Here is a 19194-nt window from a genome sequence, read left to right on the forward strand (position 1 = left end):
GTTTAAAAGTGGGTGTGAGAGGTAAGTTAGAATTTTGGCCTAAATGGCCTCTCATACTGAGGGGCTTCATGTTGATATTAGTCAAGTCATTTCTTTTCATTGTTAGTGAACAATGAAATTGTGTTGCATCTCCAAAAGGTGCCATTAGCATACACATTTATGTAAATATACAAAAGAGAGTATAAAATATGAGTTAAATACAAAAACAACAAAAAATAAACAGTAATAGAAATAATATGTTGAAAAAAACATACACACAAACTGTAGTGGGAGAAGGCCACTCAGTGGTCAATTTCCCCCTAAGTCCATAAACACAACCTACTTTAGGTTCATCTCAGGTTAGGGTTTTCCTGGACAGTGATCAATCGATCAGACTGTGATAATTATACACACAATCAAGCAAGTGATATCTTTAATAAAGGGTCACTTATTACTAGAAAAGTATTCTAATTTCACACTATGGTTACATAAAGCTACTTGAAACCTCTCACAATCTTACATCTGAAAGAAACATGATTACTAGAAAGAGGAGATGACATTTCTTAGGAAAAGAACATAATTACAAAGTTAATCACACAAACAATGCTTAACTGGAAAGAAGTTACATAGTATAGAGTAAAGGATATGCTCAGTACATTATCTAGTTGCTATTGATATTTCTGTAGATATTTATGGCAGAACCTCTATTATGCTTGAAGTATGGCATTTTCCATGAATATAGTCATCCAAAGTTACAGACTTACACAGTTGTGCTTCTAAGGGAAAGAAAACATGATAACTCAAAATAAAAACTATATGAGGTTTAAGCATGATTCAAGGGAACATATGGATTTACTAATGTTATGATATTTTTAGAAAAATAATAAAATAATTAATCAAAGATCAACTCAATAATAATCTCAATTAGTGAAATTGGGTTACAGGTTCAGAATCACAAAATAGCTAGCAACTGTAAGGAATTTTAGCATTAATTATATATATAAACCAATCTCTTTACTGAAGAACCCTTGAAGAACCATCTTTTTTAAAAGGGAACAATGGGAAAAATTCCACTTTCAAAACGGAATCAGTTGGTGTCTTCATTCCCCAAGTTAAGTGTTGTTAAAAGTAAAGGTGATGTAACATAGAGCTAAACATGCTCTGTTCCATCTTTTTAGGAATGTGTCGTAGACATCATATTTAAAAAGACAATATATGATACAAGAAAACAATAAAGTTTATAAGGTAAAAGATCAAATATCATGTTTTGGCCCTTTTTTACTGGCATTTTAAGTTAATGAACTTGTTAGGACTGACTCTTCAGAAAAAAAAGCAATATTTAGATTTTTAGTGTCCACATTTTGATGTAAAACAGTAGTTTGACTAAACCAATTATATTGTTGAACTAAATTGTGATTGGACTAAATGTTTTATTTAAAGATCAGGAATGAAGGTGAGATGCTGCAGCACAGTTAATATTTCTGATGAATAAAATTCTGTAGCAGAATCAGCTCAGTGTGCAGGGGAGCAGCACCCTGCCCTGTTCTCCATATAATAACAGACCTCTCTCTCTCTCTCTCTCTCTCTCTCTCTCTCTCTCTCTCTCTCTTTCTCTCTCTCTCTCCACATATAAAAGCTGGAATCAGGGTTTCCAGGGCTGCAGTGAAATCAGTGCTCCCGGTCCACTAAGGTCTCATGAGCTGCAAGTCTGCTCGCAAGCCAGCCGTCTCCACTTTGGTTAATATGGACGCTGCGGGGGAAAAGCCCCCCCAATGACTACCTGGTCTGGTCCCTCTGCAGCACCTTGTACATCAACTTCTGCTGCCTGGGCCTCATAGCCCTCATCTACTCCATCAAGGTGAGAAACAACAGCACGGTTATCTCTCTCTCTCTCTCACTCTCTCTCTCTCTCTCTCTCTCTCTCTCTCTCTCTGTCTTTGTGTGTACTAACCTATAAACTGTAAGGGCCTGTATATGGGTCAATAGTTTCTCACTTTCATAACTACATAACTTATGTAATAGATTCATAGTAGTTAATGAAAAATGTATGAATATTATTATAAAAATAAGGCTGCAGTTTAGGGGGTTAACAGTTGTTTCTTTGATTTAAATGAACAAGAACTAGAAGAAGAAGGTAAATCTTATGTGAATACCTGCTCTCAGGTAGAGTATGCCAGCTGCAAGCTAAAAGCTCAAATAGAGCTGTGTATCATGGTACCTTCTCATGACCAAATGTTCAGCAAGCTGAGTTACAGCTGCTGCTGCTGCTGCTACCAGGTCAGACTTAAAAACAGCAGTAGACACATTTGAGCAGGAAGTGGTTTAACCTGAACTGTACATACACTGAAGCGAGTGGTGTACTGAATATAAGGGTAAGAAGGCAACATTAGAGACTCAGCAATAGATGACATCACAGGGGTACATGAAACTATCACTCTCAGTACAAAGTAATTTCTTGCCAATTTGCAACGTGTCACATTCTAGGCTGGAGATTCCTCTCCTCGTCTGCAGAGGTCACTCTCTTCTGAGTTGTAATTGCTGGCTGCTCACCTGAAGCTTGTTTTATCATTACTCTCTCTGTATGTCCTGTATTTTGTTAGGGTCTTTGTGAAGTCTTTCCAGATCTTTCTTTGCAATTCTAAGCCTTGTTACTCATTGTTCTTGGTGTTTTTGTGATCTTTGACCTTCTGCTTGTCTCCTGGTTTTTATGCTTTACTGGATATTGCCTTTATTCTGGTTACCACGGCCTGTTTGTAATTTTCCCTGACTGTAATAAAGTTCTCTCACGCACGTCAGTTCTTCGTTGTCAAACAACCCTCAATCCTCAATGACATAGATCCAATACATTTAAATCAACGTTTAAGAAAACAAAAGTTCTCTTTAAAGAACGGTTCTTCCTCAAGAAAGACCCTAGATAGCCAGGATCTACATTACCCAGAATTCATAGCAAAGGTATAAACTGTTCAATTATGCTGCAGACGCAGAACGATACATGATGAAGAGAGCAGAAATTGGGCCACCAGCGCCCTTTCTTTGTGGCATTTGTATGCTCTCCCTGTGTCTGCGTGGGTTTCCTCCCACAGTCCAAAGACATGGAGTCAGGCCAATTGGACAAGCGAACATGCCCCTAGGTGTGAGTGTATATGTCTGTGTGTCTGCCCTGTTATGGACCGCTGACCTGTCCAGGGTGTTTCCTGCCTTCTGCCTAATATCCCGCTGGCATAGGCTCCATCGTTCCCCCCTATGACCCAGAAGGATGAGCAGCTTAGATAGAGTGTAGAGATACAGGAAATACATTATTAGAACAATACAGATTAGAACATATTAGAATAATATAATTATTGTTAAAGAAATGTTTTCAAACATAAAAATAAAAGTGTAATAAAATCCTTCTTGGCTCTCCAGTCTTGTTGAATGTTTGCCACCTGATGAGGTTCTTTTAAATGACTAGAACTTCTCTATCAGTTCTCCACCAATCTCCTACAACACTCTGCAGACACTTAGAGAACTGAGGTCTGCAAGTGCATCTTTAGTCAAACAAAGTTAGAAAAAACGAATCCTTGAAAATTAAAAGCCGTCCACATTAAAGGCTTTAAATGGCATGTTTAAGGCAGCTTTAAATAGCAGTGCTCTGTAGGTGGTTATATATGCACAACATGTGCAATAAAACATCACTAAAACTCAAACCGCTCCACAAGCTTACTGTGTGTATAATTATCACACAGGTCTATTTGCAGTGAGGACTGAGGTTAAAAACCTCAAGAGCAGTGAATCCTTTATAGAGAGCTGTGAAATACTCCAACATACAATGAAGAATGGGATTTACTAATAATTCCTCAAACTTTAATTTTTTATTCATATAATCATAAATGTCTGTCAGACACATAGATGATTGTATAACAGTGTTTATTGTGGAAGTCTGCGCTGTTTGTTTATTTACAACTACAATAATGCTAATTTCTGATAGCAACCCAGTGACTTTTTCCATGTTCATTTAGCATTGAGCTAATGGGTTTAATACTACTCAGCTCTGGCCCACACACAGACATTTGAAGCTTTTATCTGACATTCAGGTATCATTTTTTACTTTGTACATCATAGTTTTACCCTGATTCTTTCAGTAATCAGTGCAACTTAAGATCTAATTCTGAATGTTACTGAATTAGCCTGTTACATGTCGAGTTACATGAGGAGTTTATCAAGACTTCAAGTCATAAATCTAAGACTAGAAGGGACCCTGTGTTAACTGTGTAAGCTTCTGCTGGATTTAAGAGGGAGAGAGAGAAAGAGAGAAAGAGAGACAGTGTGTATTACGATACAGAGAGAGGGAGCATAGTACAACAGAGACAGAGAGTACTGTGATAGAGGGAGAGAGTGAAAGCGTAGTACAACAGAGAGAGGGAGAGAGAGATAGAGAGTGGGCGTAGTGCGTTAGAGAGACAAAGAGATAGACAGAGAGAAAGAGAGAGTTGTGCACTAGAGAGAGAAAGATGGGTGATAGACAGGGCAAGTGAAAAAATGCCCAAGTGCCTGACATTTCTGTAAAAAAGCAAATCTTCTCCACTGTAAAACAATAATCATCTTAACTTATACAAGTGAATAAACAGCCTGTTTTACAATGTTTAGTTCATTGAACATCAAATAGTGAGTGAACAGAACAATGAGTGTTACATTGTGTTCACTCATTACTTGGAGTACAATAAAGTAAAAATGAAGGCAGGTTATTTACTATTTTAAGTTAAGTTAAAACTCCAAATTAGTTTTTACAGTGTAGATAAAAATCACTCATTCTAAAACCAGTCCAAGCTGGGCTCGACGCTGTACATGAAAAAATGTTTACCTAATATTTTCTCGTCCTCGTCAGGCTCGGGTCAGGCTGCAGACCTCCAGGTTTACCAGGGCACAAAATCACCAAGACGGAAAGCTTTGCTTTAGTGATATTTTATACTTAAAATATTGTTTCTTGTTTGGTTACTGGTGAGAAGAATGAATGAATACTACTGAATTTACAGAATGAATATTTAGCTTTCAAAATATATAAAAGCTGTAGATAAAATGTTTCTGTGTTAGCAGGACATTAGAGAGGAGACGTGTAGAAGAGCTGTTGATTTTGAGAGAGAGAGGAAGTGTGCAGAGGACTTTAATAATGACATCTTTAGGGAAACATCTCAGATTTTGACATTTATTTTTATTTCTCTTACAAACCATATTTTCACTCTTCTTTTGTTTAGTTAGTAAACAATTTTGTTTATACGACAATCAACACTGCAGAATCAGCGCACATTTTGTTGATGTCTAAATCCTAATGCTAAATAAAAAGTAGCAGCTGCAAACTTTTCAAAACTTCTGCACAGTTCTGTCGCTGATAAATAAACAAAGAAATGAGCAGCGGTGCAGGTGTATTTATAGAATTGTTTGGATGGAACTGCGGTTTCCTCTGTGGTGACTCGCACAGACCTGAGAAGCCTGCGGAGATCTTTAGTTGGGACTCCAGAGCTCTTTATTATTGATTTGCACTGCTGGGAAAGTAGCAACAATGCTGAATTTCACCTGTAATCTGTTTGCCTGACTGTGGACTGATGGTGGCCCAAGAAATTCTTCAGCAGCTTTAAATTTTAGTCAATTGAATGTGTGTATTTGACCCCTGAATCTGTCTTATTCATCACTGTTCTAAAGGTTCACAAACGGGTTTTCATCAGTGAGATGCATAAATATGAGATATAGAGGCACAAATCTTGCAGAAATTATGATCAATCAAAAAGGTTTAAACATTTTTATACTGTGGTAAAGAGAACTGTTTGTGTGTAGAAAATATATAAAAAGTTTTTATAAGCCAGGTGTTTACTTACTTAAACAAAACTTACTTAAAAAAAACAGGAACCGCGTCACTATATAACAACCATCACCACCCACCTGGTCATGTTCTGCACAAAACCGCATAAATGTTTTAACCACAGGATGAATTCTTGAGAAATGACTTGTTCTGTTCCTGTAGTAAGGGTTTTATAGTGTCTATGTGTTTTTCAGAGGTGGGTAGAGCAGCTTCACCACATATTGTTCCTTCTGTATCATTGCATGTATCTTTACATGCAACAGTACCCAGTAAAACACTGATTACTTAGACCACAGACACAGATGTTTTGTCAGGCTTTGTTGTTCCCTTTTTTATGAACCTTTCCGCTTCAGTGAGCTCTAATATAAAATGATAAAGCTCCAGAGTGAAAGATGTGACCAATCACAAAGCTAAAACTTAAATTTAATCCTTTAACATAAGCACAGTAAAATACCTTTACAACAGACATTTGGGGGTTAATTGCTTCAACTTGTTTTACACTGAAAAATATTTCATTTGTTTTGGAATTAATTGTAATTTGCAACTTAGATCAGAAATTGTGAACATCTACAGGCTGATCAAGCTGCCTGTTTAGTATTAAGCAGCAGTGACACTGAAAATAACGCACCACAAGTATAACGCACCCACTAGATAGAAAAACAAACAGAGAATACATGAATGAGAACAGCCCCAAAACATGAGGTAACCTAAACAAAAAACACAATGACAAAAGAGTGTGATTAATCATAATCCTGTATATTTTGGCATTTTTGAAACAGTTTCAGTGGAAAAATAATGATATGAATGAAACAATGTTGGAGTTGGAATTGGATTTGTGATCCCCTATGCATGAAATTACAATGTAAAATGTGTGTTAACATGCAGTTAAGCTGCCCATTAAAGGGCTAATCATTTAGCATCCCCAAAGTTTGGATTATTTTTGTTTATTTATATACTTGTGTTTACCACTTCTTGGGTTAACAATTTGTAAGACACTAACAGCAGATTTTCGGTTCCAAAACAAAGCCTAATTAAGGTTATTGTGCACTGTGATACACCTCTCTGTGACATATCTGAGAAGTACAACTGACAATCTATGCTATAACACACCAGTAGCCATTTTGCCACTAGAACAGTTATTGTCAAGTTTGATCCACTCTGATCCCACAGCCGTTCATAGGCAGGAGTGGAAAAAAGCGTCTCCTCCAAGCCTGCTGAGCTGTCCAGTGATGTTGTGTAGGTGCCAGTTTGAAAGGACTGAAAGGATGTCACTAAGAAATAACAATTAAAGAAAACTGTCAAGGCAAGATCTGGGAGAACAAGGAAACAATCATATTTAACTGCTTGTATACTGGCTGGAAGGCAAAGCAATATCCCCATATAACAGATCTGCAGGAAGGTTTAGCTGGCATATTAGGGGTGGTGCACCATTCTACTGTGCAGTGTTGCTTGTATAAACATGATCTGCATAGAAGAGTCATCAGAAGGAAAATCTTACCTATGGCATCAGTACAGAAATCAAAAGTCTGAAGTATGCAAATGTCTAGATAAGCCAGAGATATTTTGGAAACAAGTGCTGCGGACTGATGAAGTAAAAATGGAATCCTTTTGCCACAATCACCATAATTAATATTTGTCTTCTGTTTACTTGTCTTTGTTGTGCATGCTGTTGTTGGCAAAGAGGGGTGTTTATTCGCCAATGCATTGCCTGAAAGGGTGCACAGGGGAGGGGCTGCTGCCTGCAGCGTGTGCACGAGCTGTAATAGACCTTTCTCACAGTCATTGCATCGTAACATTGGGCTGTAAATAGTACCGTTAATAAACTTCTGCCTGCATCGTTTAACAGAGTGGCAGTGGGTTTTTTGCCAGTTTTCAGCTTCCTTGGTGTCTGGTAGTTCCTCCAACATGGACGGAAAGGCTAGTTTGACTTAGTTAAAGTGCATCGTACAAAACTTGAAAACATTTGAACTTTGTATGTGTGACCCCCACCTAGAAAATGATAGATGTTGTCACAATAATTCATTTCTTTATACAAAATAACATTCATCATTTTGTTCTTCCATTTTTTTTTATTTGTAAAACCTTTCCAGTTCATACTGTTTATCATTAAAAGAGAACACAACAACTATAAAAGAGAACATAATAACATTATAATAGAATACAAAAATGTTTTGTGTTCTTTCTGTGTTTTCTTTAGTTTCATTTCTAGGTGATGTGGTATTTTGGGTCTCTGAGGCAACATATATATTTCAGTTTCCTTTCCTTTACAGAAGCAGGTTTTTTTCTACTCTTTGTGACTGAAATACAGCAAAGTACATTTTGTCTGACCTGCATGTGGCGATATGTAGGTTAATTTTTAAAAGCAGTGCAGGTCCAGTGCTTCATTCCTGGGTTCTGTTGCTTTTAATGGACATAAAAATATTTACCACAAATTTGTTTTGGCTGTTGGCTGTCAGACAAGCTCACTGTGCACGTGGTGTGTCTTCATTTCATTCAGACACTCTGTTTTAGCTTGGTGGGGGAGATTTCATTGTTTTGCGCCAGTGACTCACTCAATGTGTTACTCACACTCTCGCCCCCTCTGTTCAACACTTTTGAATCACTAAAGTCTCTATCAGTTGCATACTTCTTTTTACTAGCAGCTACAAAATGCATTAAAGAGGAAACATGTTATTTGGTCTCTTTTTTTAACCTCTTTTCCTGTTTTATAGAACAGTGCATGTGTATACTCAGGGAGGAGCATCTGCTGTGGCTGCTTCCTCCAAGATTGAACACAGCTACTTACACCACTCACATCTACTCACATACAAACTCAGTTTGAGAACTCAACCTCTCTCAGCTCTTCCGCGCCTCAGGATCTAAGACCACCTGACCTACATCCATATTATCATTTACATCAAGATGTACATTCTGGTTTCCTCCCACAGTCCAAAGACATACAGTTAGGCCAACTGGAGATGCTAAATTGGCCCTAGGTGTGAGTGTGTGTGTGTGAGTGTGTGTGTATGTGTGTGTGTGTGTGTGTGTGTGTGTGTGTGTGTGTGTGTGTGAATGTGTATGTCTATGTGTCTGCCCTGTGCTGGACTGGTAACCTGTCCAGGGTGTTTCCTGCCTTCTGGCAAATGAGTGCTAGGATTTCCCATTTTTTCCATTCATTATTTTTATAATCAACCCATAAATGCCATAATCTAGTGCACACCTGCTTTAAAAATACTAAGATATTTCAAGAGTTTTGAAATATGAAGTGTATGTTTTTTTCTTTTAGAAGCTAAATATTACTCTTTTGAATCAGGGGCCTCTGACACCGTCCTTTTTTGCTAAAGTTGAAAGAACAAAAACACTAAAATTCAGCATGTTGCTAACAACAGTATTTGAAGAAAGAAAGAAATTTAGGTCTCTTTCTGGCCCAGGAATGACCACATTAGATTTATTTAGGAATCTTTTTAAATGTCTGTATACACAGTCACTGAAATTCCATCTCAAATATTACAAAACAAAGTTATATCTTGACCATGTTCAGATCTGATCTGTTTCTACAGCAACGCTACAACAATTTAATATAAAACCAACAATTGAAATATTTTATTGTATAAAGTATTATCTCATATTTAATACAATTAGATTTTTGCTTAACTTACCCCTAAAATACTGTTCTGTCGCATTATGTGAGATGATGCAAAGAGTCATTTTCATTTAAGCCTTTAGAGGAGGACAGACTGAAAACAGTTAAGTTCTGTTTTCATTCAGAGCTAAGCAGTAGTAGGAAACTTTATGAACCTTTTGATTCATCTGTAGGTCATTCTGTAAAAATGGGAGTGTGAGCTTAGACTGAATGGCATGAGTCTCATGAGTCAAAAGTCAAGTCTGCCTAACAGAAAGAGAGGTCAGGAGTCACTCCTGTAGTAGAGGCTGTGCTGCTTTGTGTTATACCTCTCTGGCTGTATTTTAAAGCCTCAGTAAACACATTTTGATACACATTCACTCTTCGCTGCTCTCTCATGAGAACTGTATGAGCACACTCACAACCTAAAGTGCTGCTCCACTGGGGATTTAAAGCTGAGGAAAAACTGACCTCACAGGCAGTCATACTCATGAACTTGTCTGCTCTCTCTTACACTCACTTTCACAAGCCGATGTTCTCTCTCACCCACATATTTCAGAAGAATGAAATAAATGCACATTTAGTACAGAAAGCAAACAAAAAAAACTTGCTGCCAAATTTCTCATAAACTGTAAATTGGTTAGCAACTCCTTTTTGTCTAAGTGGTAAAGAGTCAAAATGAGGAGCCCTCTAAAGCTATGAAACTGGGTCATGCCGTATCTTTGTCTAATTCTGTCTGTCACTTCAGTGCAGCCATCCTGCTCTTGCAGTTGATTGAAATACTGAATAATGCTTTAATGTGCAGTATATTCCATAACTGTGATCTGATCATTATTTTCAGCATTAACTAGACATTTCCTTTGATTCCTGATCGTAACTGTGCTGTACTGTCAAAACAGATGTTTCTGGGTCAAAGATGGAAAAAAAACTTCAAATCCAAATTCCAAAAAGTTGGGACAGTTTGTGAAATCCAAATAAAAACAGAAAGCAGTGATTAGTAAATTCTGTTTGGCCTGTGTTAAATTTAAAACAGTACAACAACACAATATTTGATGTTTTACCTTATGAAATTTATTGGTTTTTGTAAATAGTTGCTCTTTCAAAATATGATGCCTGCAACATGCTACAAAAAAGTTGGGACAGGAAAATGTTTACCATAAATTTATACAATAATAATCACAGTTATACAAGTCATCAGCTGTGCAACCACACAAGGCCTTTGCTGTTATCATTTAAGCTTAATAAAACACACATTTATTAATGGGAGACTTCTGGACTGCAGAAAGGCCAGTCAAGCATGGGTAACTTGCAAATCTCTGAAAGCACTATGAACAATGAAAGATAGATACACATTTTGGGGCAACATATTTTGCCTTATAGACACTGTATTTTTCAGGGATGTCCATGTTTATTTCACCAGACACGCCAAATAATATTCTGCAGGTGTAACAATAGCATGGCTGCATAATCATAGTACGGTTGCTAGATTGGATTACCTATATCAACTGGATCAGTTGGTGTCCACAAACATTTATTAAATATTGTTAAAAGCAAACATAATGTAACACAGTGGTAAAAATGTTCCTGTTGCAGGCATCATATGTGGTTCATAAGTTCATAAGGTAAGAAGTACAACCCCATTTCCAAAACAGTTGGGACGCTGTGCAAAATGCAAATAAAAACAAAATGCAATGATGTGCAAATCATGTAAACCCTATATTTCTTTGAAAATAGTACAAAGACACATATCAAATGTTGAAACTGAGAAATTGTATTGTTTATTGAAAAATATATGCCTATTTTAAATGTGATGCCAACCACACATTCCAAAAAAGTTGGGATGGGGCAACAAAAGGCTGGAAAAGTTGTGTAATGCTAAAAAAACACCTGTTGTTTGATTGGCAACAGGTCAGTAACATGATTGTATATAAAAAGAGCATCCCAGAGAGTCTGAGTCTTTCAGAAGTAAAGATGGGGAGGGGTTCACCACTCTGTGAAGGACTACACAAGCATATAGTGCAATAATTCAAGAATAACATTTTTCAACATAAAACTTTTGCTTTTCATCATCTACGGTACATAATATCATTAAAAGATTCAGAGAATCTGGAGAAATCTCTGTATGCAAGGGACAAGGCCAAAAAACAGTATTTGCTGGCCGTAATCTTTGGGCCCTCAGGCAGCACTGCATTAAAAACAAACATGAATCTGTACAGGAAATCACTGCATGGGCTCAGAAACACTTCTGAAAACCATTGTCTGTTAAAATAGTTTTTCACTTCATCTACAAATGCAAGTTAAAACTCTAAAATGCAAAGAAAACAGGATCCTGAAACACTGCCGCTTTCTCTGGGCCCGACCGCATTTAAAATACACTGAGATGAAATGGAAAAGTGTCCTGTGGTCTGACAAATCAACATTTGAAATTCTTTTTGGAAATCATGGACACTGTGTCCTCCGGGCTAAAGACCACTCAGCTTGTTATCAGTGCACAGTTCAAGAGCCAGCATTCATGATGGTATAGGGGCACATGGGTGACGTGCACATCTGTAAGGGTACCATTAATGCTGAATGATATGTACACATTTTGGCAACGTATGCTGCCATCCAGATGATGTCTTTTTCAGGGAAGGCCTTGTTTATTTCAGCAAGACAGTGTCAAACCACATTCTGCATGTATTACAACAGCATTGCTCTGTATTAAAAGAGTCTGGGTGCTAAACTGGCCTGTCTGCAGTCCAGACCTGTCACCACTGAAAACAATTGGAGGGTTATGAAATGAAAAATACAACAAATGAGCCCCTGAACTGTTGAGCAGCTGAAATCCTATATCAAAGAAAAATGAGAAAATATTTCACTTTCAAAACTATAGCAGTGTCTCCTCAGTCCCCAAACACTTACAGAGTGTTGTTAAAAGAAGTGGTGATGAAACACAGTGGTAAACATGCCACCGTCCCAACGTTTTTGGAACGTGTTGTTGGCATCAAATTCAAAATGGGCATATATTTAAAAAAAAAACAATAAAATTTCTCAGTTTCAACATTTGATATGTTGCCTTTGTAGTATTTTCCTTTAAAAATATGGTTTACATGATTTGCATATCATTGCATTCTATTTTTATTTACATTTTGCACAGCGTCCCAACTTTTTTGGAAATGAAGTTATAATATATCATGTTTTTTTCTGTTTTAAATTAAATACAGGTCAATCTGACTTTAGCGTTCACTGCTTTTTTATTTGCATTTCTGGGTTTGTATAGTACTTGAGTGAACAAAGATACAGAAGGGGAAAATAAAGCCACATCGATGTCACAAGGCCCATTTCCTGAAAGCAGTGTGGGTGCTGCTCGTGAGTGTAGATTTATCATAACCTGCATATCCAGCATATCCAGTAGCACAAAACTCACACTGCTACAGAGATGCAAAGCTCTTACAGACCCCCAGAGAACTTCCCCCTGCAGGGAGGTGCAAGAGATAGAACTGTGGTGATTTCCATGCCTGAACATCCTAAGGATTACATAGTTTGGTCCATGGCCTCTCTCTACTTTGGAAACCCGTTCTGCCTGGGGCTGCTGGCCTTTTATTTCTCAATAAAGGTGAGTACAGCATAACAGAGATTCTCAGCGTGTGGTGTTTATGAAAATGAAGAGCTGATTTATTTCCTCCTTATTTCCTTCAAACATTTGAGAATATTTTCATTTTGTATTTTCCTTAATAGTTTTTATGTTTCCTTTTTATTATATATATATATATATATATATATATATATATATATATATATATATTAGAGTCTTGGATGTATAAATTAACATTTCTTTTAATACAAGTAACTTATTATATAAAAGTATCTTTTACAAAGGAACCATTTAAAAAATATTCTTAAATAAAAGTATGAATTATAAATATGACAGCGGATTTACTGCACATGTTGAGAAGAGGAGCTGTGATGAAATATAACACAATATATTTAAAAACTATTGATACATTTTAGATTGTTATATATTAATACATTAAATGCATATTTGGTAACACTACATAAAGGGTCGCCAATGAATGAATAATTATATGCTTATAAGTAATTACATACTCATTATTTTATATTAATTAACTGCACATAAAGCATTAGTTACTGATTAAGTACTTAGTAATTAGTAATTGAGCACACTTAGTTTAGTTTGTCATTAGTTCACAGCTTATTTACTCATTAAATGTGTACTCCTGCTTATCACACTGCTGGTGAACTGATAAGTGTGTTTAATCATATAAATAAGTACTATGAGAAATAGGAAGCACTTATGTGTTAATTCCATTAATTATCTGTTAATTAATTTACACATCTCTCATTACATATTCCTCTTCTGTGCAGTGTTGCATGGAACATAGTCATTGGGCTTTACTGTACACTTTGTCACCTTTACATATTTAGTTCCTCCATCCTCAGAGCTCTTTACATTTTTATCATTGATTACTCCTTATTTTATATTACTTAACCATTAATCACCATTTGATGTGTCCCTCTAAGTGATGATCTCCACTACTGATATATTAATTATACTAAGAATTTATGATTCAGAGCAGCCTAAGCACACTTCTTTTAATAAACTACACTATATTCTTTTATTTGACAATCACTGAGTCAAAATATATACCATTTCCACCACTATTTGTTAGCATTCTAGCTACTCTAGTAGATAGTCACAAATTTCCCTAAAGACATCATCAAAAACATCAGTTGACATTTCATTTTCATGCTAAATGAAATGTCATAGTATTTGAAATTCTAAAGCAAATAGTATACAATCCTGTGCAAAATGTAAATAAAAACAAAATGCAGTCATGTCCAAATCATTTAAACCCTATATTTCATTGAAAATAGTACAAAGATAACAAATAAAATGTTAAAACTGCAAATTTTTATTGTTTTTCCAAAAATAAATGCCCATTGTGATTTTGATGCCAACAACGCGTTCCAAACGGAGGCATGTTTACAACTGTGTTTCATCACCTCTTTGTTTAACAACACTCTGTAAGCTTTTGGGAACTGAGGAGACCGACTGCTGTAGTTTTAAAAGTGAAATGTTTTTTCATTCTTGGTTAGCATAGAATTTCAGCTGCTCAACAGTTCAGGGTCTCCTTTGTCATATATTTAATTTTGTAATGCGGCAAATGTTTTCAGTGGTGACAGGTCTGGACGGCAGGCAGGCCAGTTTAGTCCGGAGGACACAGTGTCCATGATTTCCAAAAATAATTTCAAATGTTGATTCTTCAGACCACAGGACACTTTTTTACTTCCCCTCAGTCCATTTCAAATGAGCTTGGGCCCAGAGAAGATGGCAGCATTTCTGGATCCTGTTTATATATGGTTTCTTCTTTGCGTTTTAGAGTTGTAACTTGCATTTGTAGATGCAACAATGAAGTGTTTTCACAGATGTTGTTTTCAGAAGTGTTCCTGAGCCCATGCAGTTATTTCCTCTAGAGAATTTCCTCTGTTTTTAATGCAATGCCACCTGAGGGCGCAAAGATCACGGCCAGCAAATACTGGTGTTCAGCCATGTCCCTTGCATACAGAGTTTTCTCCAGATTCTCTGAATCTTTTAAAGATATTATGTACTGTAGATGAAGAAAAGCAAAAGTTTTTTGCTATTTTACATTAAGAAACATTATTTTTGAATTGTTGCACTATTTGCCTGCGCAGTCTTTCACAGAGTGGTGAACTCTCCTCCTTTACTTCTGAAAGACTCTTTTTATTCCCAATCATTTTACTGACCTGTTGCCAATTAACCGTCAGGTGTTTTTTTTTTAGCATTACACAACTTAACCAGCCTTTTGTTGCCCCCGTCCCAACGTTTTTGGAATGCGTTGTTGGCATCAAATTCAAAATGGGCAAATATTTTTCAATAAACAATACAATTTCTCAGTTTCAACATTTGATATGTTGTCTTTGTTCTATTTTCAATTATACATATAAAGAATATTTGCTTTAACATTTTAACATTTTATTACCACTTAATTAGTACATAATTAATATAGATGCTGAATTAACATGTTCAGTTAACTCAAAAAAGCTGTAAAGATTTGTCTTTTCCTTTACAGTGCACTTCGTTAGCTTTCAGATCATTTCTGCTAAAATGCATACATTTTCAATATCTCTCTATAAAACTTAACTTTTTGGTTTTCATAGAGAGAAATAAAAAGGTTATCTGCACTACAACAGACTGTAACATTCAGGGCTTTTGACCAAAGGGATGAATGTTGGTCAAGAGGACAGTCATTTTTATGTTACTTTTTTGTGAGAGTTCCCTCTACTGACCTAGAAATTGACCCTTTGCCAACCAACCCAGTTCTCCCTACTGACATTTCATACAGAGATGTGCAATGTAAAGAGCTGTAATGTATCTAAAGCCTGTTTTTATGACCTGTGTGTGTGTTTCAGTCCAGAGACCGGAAGGTGGTGGGAGACCTAGCTGGAGCGAGAGCATATGGATCTACAGCTTGCTGTATCAACGGATGGGCCCTCGCTCTGATTATTCTCACCATCATAATCGCCATCATCGTGGTGGTTGTGACCATGTCAGCAGTGACAAGACATTTTCCTTCTCATTCTCCTTATTACTGAACCAGATATTAAATCAGTCTCACAAAACTAATATATAAACTAATATAACAAAAATAATGTTGTCTCTGTCTCAGCTTTGCTAAGCAAAAAGATCATTGTCTGAAAAGCTTTTCAGGTTGATCTGATTAACATTTCACTCTTTGTAACTGGATGCTTTGTCTTGTCAGAAATATTTTTTGTGAACAAAAAGTAAAATTTTTCTTCTCTTTATGACAACTGAGTAATTAAATAGACTCTGTACATGAAACATTGACAAGCTGTGTTCATTAATGAAGGTCAAATAGTCAACTACACAAATCATATTTCATCAAAGGTCATCGATTTCTGAATCAGAACACTTTTTGTAGTATTGATCAAAATTTTTCTCACATTCTGGTAGTGCTCAATAAAATACCCCAAAAATGCCCCAGTAAACCGGGGAATAAACAAATAATGTGGACCACCCCTCACAGAAAAGACACATATATTATCACATGTGTAAGGGCCCAGACTGGGGCTGAGCCACACTGTAAAAAAATATTTTTTTACGGACATTGACCGTAAATAAATACAGTTTTTTTTCTGTATTTTTCATGATAAGAGAATATACTTGTAAAACACCTTTTTCAATAAATCTGATGTAAAAATACAGTCAAAGTCTGCTGTTTTAAATTATAATAATCCACAGTTTTTTAACATGTTGTACCATCATGAGTTTTGAGTGTTAATTTAGTAGTTATCATTGTAAAAACACAGTTAACAGGGTAAAAACACAGTTATCAGTGTAAAAATACAGACCAATGCAGTTGTTTTACATTTTTTCTGCTCTGTGTGTGTTAATTTAAAAATACGGAACCTTTTTGCTGTAATTACAAGTAATAAAGACATTATAAAATTAATTTACAGAACTGCTCTAAATTACTTTAAATATGGGGCAATAATAATATAACAATTCCATTGCCTATTGTAACGTAACAGTAATTTGTTGTTTTAAAACAGTAAATGTATGGTAAATTAATATAAATTTCCATATTATCAACTGGCATACAGCATCAGACCAGAACAATCAGTAATAAAGGATATTTTTGATTAAAATAATGAGGTTTAAATAATTCAAATAATTGTCAAACCATTCAGTAATTCATTACACTTCTCTTTAAAATAGGCAGTGAATTGTAATATCAGCTCAAAGGTATATTATAGAATTAGCAGACAGTTTAGTAAACTGTTTAGCAGACAGTTGTGTGTGTTCACTGGACAAAATCGTGGTTATGGTCTGTTCAGCCAATGAATATCGAGAATCAGTTGCTTGAATCTGAGCGCCAGCAGAGAGAGGTTTGCGGTTTTCAAGCCAAAGTGGGCTCATTTGAAAATGTAGTCTGAGTGCAAATTTGAAAGTCGCTGTGTTTTGGTGTTTTGGGCTCCTTTCCATGCCACGTAAGTGGCGCCAAAAATAGAAACGCTACAGCTTATAATCCTAGTGGTAGTACTGAAAATAAGATGATTACTAGCACTTATACTGTAAATAAGGCAAGTGCTGATAAAAATACTTATTCTATAAATACAAATGCTCATAGGTTTCTCCCAATAGAGACTGTGTCTGTTCCCCGAATAAAACAAAGCATCAAAAAGCCTCGAAATGTTTGCTCTAGTAACTTGATTAATATCAGACCAGTTGTACCACTCTGCAATGACCGCACCTTTGGTGCTAGGACTAGGACTGCTTAACATAAGATCTCTCACACCTAAAGCCGTCGTTGCAAATGAAATTATTACTGATCATGACTTTGATGCTCTGTGTCTAACAGAGATGTGGATTAGACCTGAAGAGTACTTAAGTTTAAATGAAGCCACCCCGACAGGCTATAGCTATGTACATAGTCCTCCCTTAAACGGTCGGGGTGGAGGCATAGCAACCATTTACACTAATACCTTAGGAATAAACCCGAAAGCAAGCCGTAGTTTCTCTTCCATTGAAATTCAGTTTCTCAATGTTAGTAATCGAGGAACAAATGAGAGCTCATTTTCGCTCATCATAATCTACAGGCCACCGGGCCTTACTCTGAGTTTTTACAGGAATTTACTGACCTGTTATCTAGTTTAATAACAATCTCGAATAAAGTAATAATTGTTGGAGATTTTAATATCCACATAGACAAACCACAGGATCCGCTAAGTAAGGCATTTGTATCTATTTTAGACTGTTTTGGCTTCACTCAAAATTTTAATTTTAATTTTAATCAAGAAACCTAGTCTTGATCCCTCTGAGTTATCAAACTATAGACCTATTTCAAATCTTCCCTTTTTATCAAACATTTTAGAGAAAGCTGTGGCAAAACAATTACGTTCCCATCTGCATAGGAGTGATATATATGAAAAATTTCAGTCTGGCTTCAGGCCTCACCATGGTACTGAAACAGCATTAGTGAAAATTGTAAATGATCTTTTATTATCCGCTGACAAAGGAAACATATCCTTACTGGCTTTAGTTGATCTTAGTGCAGCTTTTGACACAATAGACCATTCCATTCTATTAGACAGGCTTGAAAAACTAGTAGGAGTGACAGGTAAAGCTCTTTCATGGTTCAAATTTTATCTTAGTGATCGCTATGAGTTTGTTAATGTAAATGGTGAACTATCAGCTCTCACAAGAGTAAAGTATGGTGTTCCACAGGGCTCTGTCTTAGGACCCATATTATTTACCTTATATATGCTACTACTAGGTACCATCATTAGAAAACATGGCATCAGTTTCTACTGCTACGCCGATGATACACAATTGTATATTTCAGCTAAACCAGAGGACAAAATTGAACTTAATAAGATAGAGGACTGTGTCAAAGACATTAAAGACTGGATGTCAAGTAACTTCCTCTTTCTAAACTCAGACAAAACAGAAGTTCTTCTTCTGGGTCCAAAAGCTGCTAGGAATAATCTGCCTACGTTTACTCTTAATCTCAATAGTTTCTCAATTGCACCAGGCACATCTGTAACAAGCCTTGGTGTCACGATCGATCCCAGTCTGGCCTTCGATGAGCATATTACCAATATTACCAGAATAGCTTTCCTCCACCTGTGTAACATCGCTAAATTAAGAAAGGCATTGTTGCTACAGGATGCAGAAACATTAGTTCACATCTTTATCACATCCAGGTTAGATTACTGTAACGCTCTGCTTTCTGGTTGT

The 19194-nt window shown here is 36.2% G+C and overlaps 1 protein-coding gene and 1 long non-coding RNA gene across 2 annotated transcripts in view; both read left to right on the forward strand.

Annotated features, from left to right (window-relative positions):
• The window catches only part of LOC118811976, a 32511-nt gene extending 23845 nt beyond the window's left edge, over window positions 1–8666 (forward strand). Inside the window, exons 3-4 of the long non-coding RNA XR_005007517.1 lie at window positions 1616–1837; window positions 8524–8666. This is a non-coding gene — a long non-coding RNA (uncharacterized LOC118811976). The remainder of the gene's footprint in view (window positions 1–1615; window positions 1838–8523) is intronic.
• Window positions 8667–12548: 3882 nt separating this feature from the next.
• Window positions 12549–16622, forward strand: LOC118811974 (interferon-induced transmembrane protein 3-like). Its single transcript, XM_036576600.1, has 2 exons — window positions 12549–13008; window positions 15846–16622. The coding sequence occupies exons 1-2, from the start codon at window positions 12832–12834 to the stop codon at window positions 16026–16028; spliced, it is 360 nt and encodes a 119-aa protein (XP_036432493.1). The 5' UTR covers window positions 12549–12831; the 3' UTR covers window positions 16029–16622.
• The last annotated feature ends 2572 nt before the right edge of the window (window positions 16623–19194 follow it).

The sequence above is a fragment of the Colossoma macropomum genome, unplaced genomic scaffold, assembly GCF_904425465.1.
Source record: "Colossoma macropomum unplaced genomic scaffold, Colossoma_macropomum, whole genome shotgun sequence".
NCBI classification, from domain to species: Eukaryota; Metazoa; Chordata; class Actinopteri; order Characiformes; family Serrasalmidae; genus Colossoma; species Colossoma macropomum.

What these genes read in the sequence shown, in the direction of transcription:
- LOC118811974 (XM_036576600.1), top strand. Translation starts at nt 12,832, where the DNA reads ATGCAAAGCTCTTACAGACCCCCAGAGAACTTCCCCCTGCAGGGAGGT. An exon ending in CCTTTTATTTCTCAATAAAG is followed by an intron (nt 13,009 to 15,845) that starts GTGAGTACAGCA and finishes TGTGTGTTTCAG; the next exon opens with TCCAGAGACCGGAAGGTGGT.